General features: G+C 48.2%; 1 protein-coding gene across 2 annotated transcripts in view; it reads right to left on the bottom strand.

Annotated features, from left to right (window-relative positions):
• Positions 1-255: 255 nt before the first annotated feature.
• LOC112255329 (serine/threonine-protein kinase WNK2-like) overlaps positions 256-9480 on the bottom strand; it is a 59406-nt gene continuing 50181 nt past the window's right edge. The window contains exons 22-27 of one of the 2 annotated variants that reach the window (XM_042324681.1): positions 8699-9288; positions 8350-8576; positions 7776-7994; positions 3141-3185; positions 2569-2897; positions 256-767 (exon numbers count right to left, since the gene is read on the bottom strand). In XM_042324681.1, the coding sequence (XP_042180615.1) occupies positions 435-767; positions 2569-2897; positions 3141-3185; positions 7776-7994; positions 8350-8576; positions 8699-9288 (1743 nt within the window). In that variant the 3' untranslated portion in view covers positions 256-434. Of the gene's footprint in view, positions 768-2548; positions 2898-3140; positions 3186-7775; positions 7995-8349; positions 8577-8698; positions 9289-9480 lie in introns of both variants that reach the window. The other variant, XM_042324682.1, reaches the window with a different exon arrangement.

Here is a 9480-nt window from a genome sequence, read left to right as displayed (position 1 = left end):
GGTAGTATGTGCCAGGTGCACCGGTCTATGTCAAGAACTGCAACGCTACTGGGTTTTTCACGCTCAACAGTTTTCCGTGTTTATCAAGAATGGTCCACCACCCAAAGGACATCCAGCCAACTTGACACAACTGTGTCAACATGGGCCAGCATCCCTGTCAACATGGGTCAGCATCCCTGTGGAACACTTTTGACACTTTGTAGAGTCCATGCCCCAACGATTTGAGGCTGTTCTAAGGGCAAAAGGTGGGGGGCAATTCAATAGTAGGAAGGTGTTCTTAATGTTTTGTACACTCAGTGTGTATTCAAATACTTATTATATACATATATGCTGGTTAAATAGAAATAGTTTACATTGTGGTAAGGGAAGACTAGAGCTCTAACTACATATAACTCATTTTGGAAACATAGTTGGAAGACATGGTGCTGCAGGGGTTAGAGGTTCCTGGGTTTGGGGTCGGGTGGTTCGTAGGGTGGACCAGGGGTGGTGGTGCCACAGGTTGGGGGCACGGCAGGTAAAGCAAACACCCCTGAACCCAAGGGGGACAGCAGCTCAGGCCAAAGGCTTACACAGAGGGGCGAGAGAGGCGAGAGCAGCAGCCCCCCAAACAGGTCTGGGCCTGAATGGGCCAGCATGTAGCCAGGATGGAACTCTGCCTGTCTCGGAGAGCTGGTCTTCATCACTGAGCACAGGGCCTGATTGTCAATCATCGGCCATGACAGGGGTATCTGGGGGCCTTCAGAGCCAGGGGCTGTCCTGGCAGGTGCCTGAAGAGAAAGATATGGAGGTGAGCTTTCAGTCACCACAGACTTTCACCTTGACTGTACCAGACCTGACTTCAAATAGTATTTGTTTTCTTTTAAATACATTAAACATTTGATTAAGTCTGCCTGCCGTGCCAGCTGGCAGGATCTGCACTTTTAGGACTATTCCATCAGTTCTATTGTGCCAAACATGCTCGATCAAATGCAGTTAACTTCTTGGTGACAGGGGGGCAGTATTGAGTAGCTTGGATGAATAAGGTGCCCAGAGTAAACTGCCTGCTACTCTGTCCCGATGCTAATATATGCATATTAGTAGTAGTATTGGATAGAAAACACTCTGAAGTTTCTAAAACTGTTTGAATGATGTCTGTGAGTATAACAGAACTCGTATGGCAGGCGAAAACCTGAGAAAAATCCAACCCAGAAGTTTTTTAACTCAGCCCCTATTGTAGATACAGTGGGATATTGGTTATGTTGCACTTCCTAAGGCTTCCACTCGATGTCAACAGTCTTTAGAACTTTGTTTGAGGATTCTACTGTGAAGTGGGACCGAATGAGAGAGGAATGAGCCAGGTGTCTGGCAGATTGCCACAGGCTCTGAGGCGCGGTCACGAGAGAGTTAGCTCTCGTTCCATTGCTTTTCTACAGACATAGGAATTCTCCGGTTGGAACATTATTGAAGATTTATGAAAAAAACATCCTAAAGATTGATTCTATACTTAGTTTGACAAGTTTCTACCGGCTGTAATGGAACTTTTTGAATTTTTTGTCCAATGTTCGGCTGGACCTGAACGCGCATTTGGATTTGTTTTTCCAAATGCCCTAACAAAAGAAGCTATTTGGACATAAATGATGGACATTATCGAACAAAACAAACATTTATTGTGGAACTGTGATTCCTGGGAGTGCATTTTGATGAAAATCAAAGGTAAGTGAATATCTCTAATGCTATTTCTGACTAATGTCGACCACCCAATATGGCGGATATCTTTTTGGCTGCTTTGTTGTCTGAATGCTGTACTCAGATTATTGCATGGTACGTTTTTTCCGTAAAGTTTTTTTGAACTCTGACACAGCGGTTGCATTAAGGAGAAGTATATCTCTAATTCCATGTATAACACTTGTATTTTCATCAACATTTATAATGAGTATTTCTGTAAATAGATGTGGCTCTCTGCACAATCACTGCATGTTTTAGAACTACTGAACGTAACGCGCCAATGTAAAATGAGATTTCTTTATAGAAATATGCACTTTATCGAACAAAACATACATGCATTGTGTAACATGAAGTCCTATGAGTGTCATCCGATGAAGATCATCAAAGGTTAGTGATTAATTTTACCTCTATTTGTGCTTTTTGTGACTCCTCTCTTTGGCTGGAAAAATGGCTGTGTTTTTCAGTGAGTTGGTGGTGACCTAACATAATCGTTTGTGGTGCTTTCGCTGTAAAGCATTTTTGAAATCAGACACTGTGGCTGGATTAACAAGAATTTTATCTTTAAAATGGTTTAAAATACTTGTATGCTTGAGGAATTTTAATGATGACATTTTTGTTGTTTTGAATTTGGCGCCCTGCACTTTCACTGGCTGTTGGAGAGGTGGGACGCTACCGTCCCAAATATCCCAGAGAGGTTAAATCATTTCATAATTTGATAGAAAACAAACACAATTTGAACCCAGGCCTAAACTATACACACGCTACCCCCACAAACACAAAACATACATTACATTTAGCTACACCACCACTAAATAATGGATAATACATAAACTCACATACATACCGTATCGAACAACTACTCACATCTGGAGCACTGAACAGTCTGTCTCTTGTTCTGGGCCCCCCGGGGTCCTCGTTCCAAAGTGGTTGCCCTCTGAGGCTGAGGGAGCTGGTCCGTGGGCGCCGGGCGACACCCAGGGCCTCCATGGTCCAATCATCCACTATCCTGTGAAGGGAGTCTGTGAAGGACTCTGTGTAGGAGCCCATGTAGGTGCCGGTGTAGGTGCCTGTCTTGTTGTTGCTGTTGTTGGCCTGGGCTTGGGCCAGCCCTGCTACTGTCTGGTGGGGAGAAGTAGAGCTGGCTGTCTGTTGTTGGGGTGGCTGGGTGGATGCACCTGGGCCTGCTCCAGTCCCTGGGAGATGAACATACTGTTCACACCCGCCTCAAGTTCAAACTAGCTCTGTTGCTAAAGCATGTTATTTTAACTAAAGGTAGCTACCATTAACACTAGATGGCCAATCCTGTTTATAAAATGCATTATGAGAGCAACTTTGGGGAAGGAAAACAAGGTATAGGAGTAGCTACAATAAATACATAATACACATAGATTGGGGTTTTCTAAATGGCTAATGTCTTTGCTGCAAGTTACACTTACCCCTTCCACGCTCTTTTCCAAGGCAGAGTCGTTTCAGAGTTGACCCTAGGGGACAAACAGAGTTAGGAATCCATGCAGCATGAAGACAAAAACACGCAGTGTAAGTCTACAAACATACAGACACGCTGCTGCACAGAGCTGCTCAATGGCCATATGCAACATTATCACATATACAGTACATAACACTGTGGGAAAGCATGGTTCAGTCAACTATCTGAATACTGATGGACAAGGCCAATCATGCAGTCACTCCAGAAGTGAGCTACAGAACTGTAAGAGGTCTGAGAGAGAAAACGAGAGCGAAAGAGAGAGAGAGATCCTAACCAACGGGGCACAACATAACAGTGGCTGTGTGTAGCCATGCAGACGGGGTCCACTACGTAGGACTGCAGGGGCAGAGACTGGGATACATTGAGAGGATCTGTGCTGAGCAGACAGGCAGGAGAGGAGGGTAAGAGTGAGCTGAGCACACAGTGCTGCTGCAGTGCATCACTATACTGTACATGCACCACTCATCAGCCAAGCACAACAGACAGAGAGAAACATTTAACTAGACTAAATAACTTTTTTGCCCGCTTTGAGGACAATACAGTGCCACTGACACGGCCCGCAACCAAAACCTGCGGACTCTCCTTCACTGCAGCCGACGTGAGTAAAACATTTAAACGTGTTAACCCTCGCAAGGCTGCAGGCCCAGACAGCATCCCCAGCCGCGTCCTCAGAGCATGCGCAGGCCAGCTGGCTGGTGTGTTTACGGACATTTTCAATCAATCCTTATCCCAGTCTGCTGTTCCCACATGCTTCAAGAGGGCCACCATTGTCCCTGTTCCCAAGAAATCTAAGGTAACTGACCTAAACAACTACCGCCCAGTAGCACTTACTTCCGTCATCAAGAAGTGCTTTGAGAGACTAGTCAAGGACCACATCACCTCCACTCTACCTGACACTCCAATTTGCTTACCGCTCCAATAGGTCCACAGACGATGCAATCTCAACCACACTGCACACTGCCCTAACCCATCTGGACAAGAGGAATACCTATGTGAGAATGCTGTTCATCGACTACAGCTCAGCATTTAACACCATAGTACCCTCCAAGCTCATCACCCTGGGTCTCGACCCCGCCCTGTGCAACTGGGTACTGGACTTCCTGACGGGCCGACCCCAGGAGGTGAGGGTAGGTAACAACATCTCCACCCCGCTGATCCTCAACACTGGGGCCCCACAAGGGTGCGTTCTGAGCACTCTCCTGTACTCCCTGTTCACCCACGACTGCGTGGCCATGCACGCCTCCAACTCAATCATCAAGTTTGCGGACGACACTACAGTGGTAGGCTTGATTACCAGCAATGACGAGACGGCCTACAGGGAGGAGGTGAGGGCCCTCGGAGTGTGGTGTCAGGAAAATAACCTCACACTCAAAGTCAACAAAACAAAGGAGATGATTGTGGACTTCAGGATACAACAGAGGGATCACCCCCATATCCACATCGATGGGACAGTAGTGGAGAGGGTAGTAAGTTTTAAGTTCCTCGGCGTACACATCACGGACAAGCTGAATTGGTCCACCCACACAGACAGCGTCGTGAAGAAGGCGCAGCAGCGCCTCTTCAACCTCAGGAGGCTGAAGAAATTTGGCTTGTCACCAAAAGCCCTCACAAACTTCTACAGATGCACAATCGAGCGCATCCTGTCGGGCTGTGAGGTCTGCACAATGCATCACCGGGGGCAAATTACCTGCCCTCCAGGACACCTACAACACCCGATGTCACAGGAAGGCCATAAAGATCATCAAGGACAACAACCACCCGAGCCACTGCCTGTTCACCCCTCTATCATCCAGAAGGCGAGGTCAGTACAGGTGCATCAAAGCAGGGACCGAGAGACTGAAAAACAGCTTCTATCTCAAGGCCATCAGACTGTTAAACAGCCACCACTAACATTGAGTGGCTGTGGCCAACACACTGACTCAACTCCAGCCACTTTAGTAATGGGAATTGATGGAAATTGATGTAAAATATATCACTAGCCACTTTAAACAATGCTACTTAATATAATGTTTACATACCCTACATTACTCATCTCATATGTATATGTATATACTGTACTCTATATCATCTACTGCATCTTTATGTAATACATGTATCACTAGCCACTTTAAACTATGCCACTTTGTTTACATACCCTACATTACTCATCTCATATGTATATACTGTACTCGATACCATCTACTGCATCTTGCCTATGCCGTTCTGTACCATCACTCATTCATATATCTTTATGTACATATTCTTTATCCCTTTACACTTGTGTGTATAAGGTAGTAGTTTAGGAATTGTTAGGTTAGATTACTCATTGGTTATTACTGCATTGTCGGAACTAGAAGCACAAGCATTTCGCTACACTCGCATTAACATCTGCTAACCATGTGTATGTGACAAATAAATTTGATTTGATTTGATTTGAACTAGCTCAGAGAGACACAGAGGAGAAGGTGGGATGGGGGGAGAAGAGAAAAGCTAGAGGAAAAGAGATAAGCTAGAGGATGAGGAGATGAAGAGATGAGGGATAGGAGTGAGACAGTAAATAAAAGGAGATGAAGAGATGAGGGATAGGAGTGAGACAGTGAAGAGGAGGACATGAACAGATGATGGATAGGAGTGAGACAGTGAAGAGGAGGAGATGAAGAGATGAGGGATAGGAGTGAGACAGTGAAGAGGAGGACATGAACAGATGATGGATAGGAGTGAGACAGTGAAGAGGAGGAGATGAAGAGATGAGGGATAGGAGTGAGACAGTAAAGAGGAGGAGAACCAATGAAGATAAAAGAAGAGGACATGAGAAGAGGAGAAAAGAGGAGGAGAGGAAGGAGAGCATTGCAAGAGGAAAAGGAGCAGAGTGAGTGGTGGAGCGAGGGAGGAGAGGAGGAGGAGAGGAAGGAGAGAAGTGCAGGAAGACGAGGAGCAGAGTGAGTGGTGGAGCGAGGGAGGAGAGGAGGAGGAGAGGAAGGAGAGCATTGCAAGAGGAAAAGGAGCAGAGTGAGTGGTGGAGCGAGGGAGGAGAGGAGGAGGAGAGGAAGGAGAGAAGTGCAGGAAGACGAGGAGCAGAGTGAGTGGTGGAGCGAGGGAGGAGAGGAGGAGGAGAGGAAGGAGAGAAGTGCAGGAAGACGAGGAGCAGAGTGAGTGGTGGAGCGAGGGAGGAGAGGAGGAGGAGAGGAAGGAGAGAAGTGCAGGAAGACAAGGAGCAGAGTGAGTGGTGGAGCGAGGGAGGAGAGGAGGAGGAGAGGAAGGAGAGAAGTGCAGGAAGACGAGGAGCAGAGTGAGTGGTGGAGCGAGGGAGGAGAGGAGGAGGAGAGGAAGGAGAGAAGTGCAGGAAGACGAGGAGCAGAGTGAGTGGTGGAGCGAGGGAGGAGAGGAGGAGGAGAGGAAGGAGAGAAGTGCAGGAAGACGAGGAGCAGAGTGAGTGGTGGAGCGAGGGAGGAGAGGAGGAGGAGAGGAAGGAGAGAAGTGCAGGAAGACGAGGAGCAGAGTGAGTGGTGGAGCGAGGGAGGAGAGGAGGAGGAGAGGAAGGAGAGAAGTGCAGGAAGACAAGGAGCAGAGTGAGTGGTGGAGCGAGGGAGGAGAGGAGGAGGAGAGGAAGGAGAGAAGTGCAGGAAGACGAGGAGCAGAGTGAGTGGTGGAGCGAGGGAGGAGAGGAGGAGGAGAGGAAGGAGAGAAGTGCAGGAAGACAAGGAGCAGAGTGAGTGGTGGAGCGAGGGAGGAGAGGAGGAGGAGAGGAAGGAGAGAAGTGCAGGAAGACAAGGAGCAGAGTGAGTGGTGGAGCGAGGGAGGAGAGGAGGAGGAGAGGAAGGAGAGAAGTGCAGGAAGACGAGGAGCAGAGTGAGTGGTGGAGCGAGGGAGGAGAGGAGGAGGAGAGGAAGGAGAGAAGTGCAGGAAGACAAGGAGCAGAGTGAGTGGTGGAGCGAGGGAGGAGAGGAGGAGGAGAGGAAGGAGAGAAGTGCATTAAGACGAGGAGCAGAGTGAGTGGTGGAGTGCTTGGGGGAGAGGAGGAGGAGAGGAGAGGAGGAGATACAAACAGATAGACAGAGACACAGGCCCACTGAGGAATCTAGCGCGTGGTTTGCTACTGGATTTATAGGTCACTCTCTCTGGCGGTGGAGGGTAAGACGGCCAGCCTGTGGAGAGGAGGAGAAGAGGAGGAGAGGAGGAAGAGGAGAGGAGGAGGAGAGGAAACACAAGACACTAGGGTAAGAAGAGCACACAGCTCTGGACAGAACACACATTAGAGATGAGTTCAAACAATAACCCATGTCAGAACCATAAAGGTTAAAGGCTGCAGATGCCTGATTAAGGTCGATGTGACCGAAACGTTGCACCATCCTACTTCAGTTTTGATCCTTCTCTGTACCTGTGATAAGACTTTACATGTTCCATCATTTGCACCTTGTCCCAAAATTCCCAGGTTTTCCCGAAATCAAGGTTGGAATATTTACTCAGGACGGAATAAGCAGGAAATCTGGATTCCTCCGACCAGGAGTTTTAGAAAATATGGTAATTTTGAAAGATACCTGAATTTTGTAAACCTAGTGATAATGTTCTCCATTTGCATGGCTGGGGTGTGTAGATTGTAGGTCACCTTGGCCTGGTGAAGCTTGTGGTCCTGTCCTCTCTCCGTGTAGTCCAGCTCCAGCGTAGAAGTTGTCTGAAGAGAGGGAACCCTTGAGGGAGCAGGGCTGCTTGGTATGGACAGGTTCAGAGGTGGAGGTATCCAAGTGACTGGTACCTGAACGGGCTCTTCTGTCCGACTGTACTGGAGCTTTGGCTGGAGACCCGTTCAGACTGACTGTAGTCTCACCTGCACAGACAGACCAACTTAAATATTACACACAATAACCTGCACAGAGAGACATTATGTGCATCACAAATGGCACCCTATTCCCTATTAACTGGATTAATTTTGATCAGGGCTCATATGGGGCTCTGGTCAAAAGTAGTGCACAAAATAGGGAATATGTTGCCATTTGGACATAGACATAGAGACATTATTACAACTTAGCCCTGCTACTCCATTCAAATTATGACAGTTACCTTGCCTGACACAAGAGGACCTGTCTGCCTTAAATCATGCAGACAAGCCTGTTTCAGTCCCTTCCAGAAGGATCTTTCAGATCATCTTTCATAAATTACTGGTTTTGGTGCCTTGTACTCACTGGTTTTGCCAGAGTCGCTGGTTTTGGTGGTGACATGCCTAAGCTGTTGTACCAGAGGACTGAGGAGTTTTTCAGCCTTCAGTTTGTGCTTGTGCTTGCTCCTCCGCTTGGGGGGAACTGAGTGAGAGAGACCCAGGGGGGGTGAGGTGGCTTTACCCAGCCTGCGGTACAGCAGCTCTATCTCCCCTCTGTGGTGTGCCTGCAGCTCCGAGAGCTCCTTTAAATGTCTGGGTGGAGGAGATGGATGGAGGGGAGAGAAAGGTTTTAGATAAAGGGTAAGTTGACTTACTCAGATTATGCTCTTCTAGACTCAGACACACCCACACACACAAACACACAGCTGACTTACTTCTCCCTGAGTCTGGTCAGCTCTCTCTTTATATCCGAGTCCTCTAACTCAGAGTCATTATCACTGCTCACATACGCCGAGCCATGCACGCCCCCCTGCCGGCTCAGCGAATCAGAGCTCTGCACACTACTACTACGGCCTGAACGGCGCAGGAAAGCCACCGCTCTCTTCATGAGGTCACTTCCTCTACGCTCCCCTGAGCGACCGTGGCGAGAGGGCGTGGCCGGGGCCAGCTTGGCCGGACTACTCTCCGCCCCCGAGTCCGAGGACAGGAAGCGCGCGTGAGCGTAGACTGTAACATCAACAGAGGTGGATGTGGAGGCGTGTGTCAACGACCCCCGTTTGGCCATGGTGGGGGGTGTATCAAGGTAGAAGTCTGGCGGGGCGGAGTAGCGGCTGTCATAGCTCCTCAGGGTGACGTCGTCCTCGGTGCTGATCACTGAGAAACGTCCGATAATGGTGGAGGCGGCCTGGGCACTGCTGCGGTAGTCTGAGAGATGGCCAGCAGGGTGCGCCGGGGAGGCAGCGCTGCTCCAACTCCTCTGCTTCCGCTCTCCTTGCGTCACCACATCAGGAAGGCCTGTGATCATCTATAGATAATAAAGTTATTATTTAAAGAGCTCTGACATGTTTATACCTACTTTGCAGAAATGAAACAAACAGGGAATTATAATAGTAATCCACAATATCACAAACTCAAATTATAAGACATTAGTCAGGCATTGTAGGTAGATGGAGTCACTAAGAGGTAGTAGTAAATAGTGGCCTTGGGGAAGAAAAAT

Source organism: Oncorhynchus tshawytscha, linkage group LG07 (assembly GCF_018296145.1).
Source record: "Oncorhynchus tshawytscha isolate Ot180627B linkage group LG07, Otsh_v2.0, whole genome shotgun sequence".
Lineage (NCBI taxonomy): Eukaryota > Metazoa > Chordata > Actinopteri > Salmoniformes > Salmonidae > Oncorhynchus > Oncorhynchus tshawytscha.
This window is presented reverse-complemented; position numbering and strand designations above follow the sequence as displayed.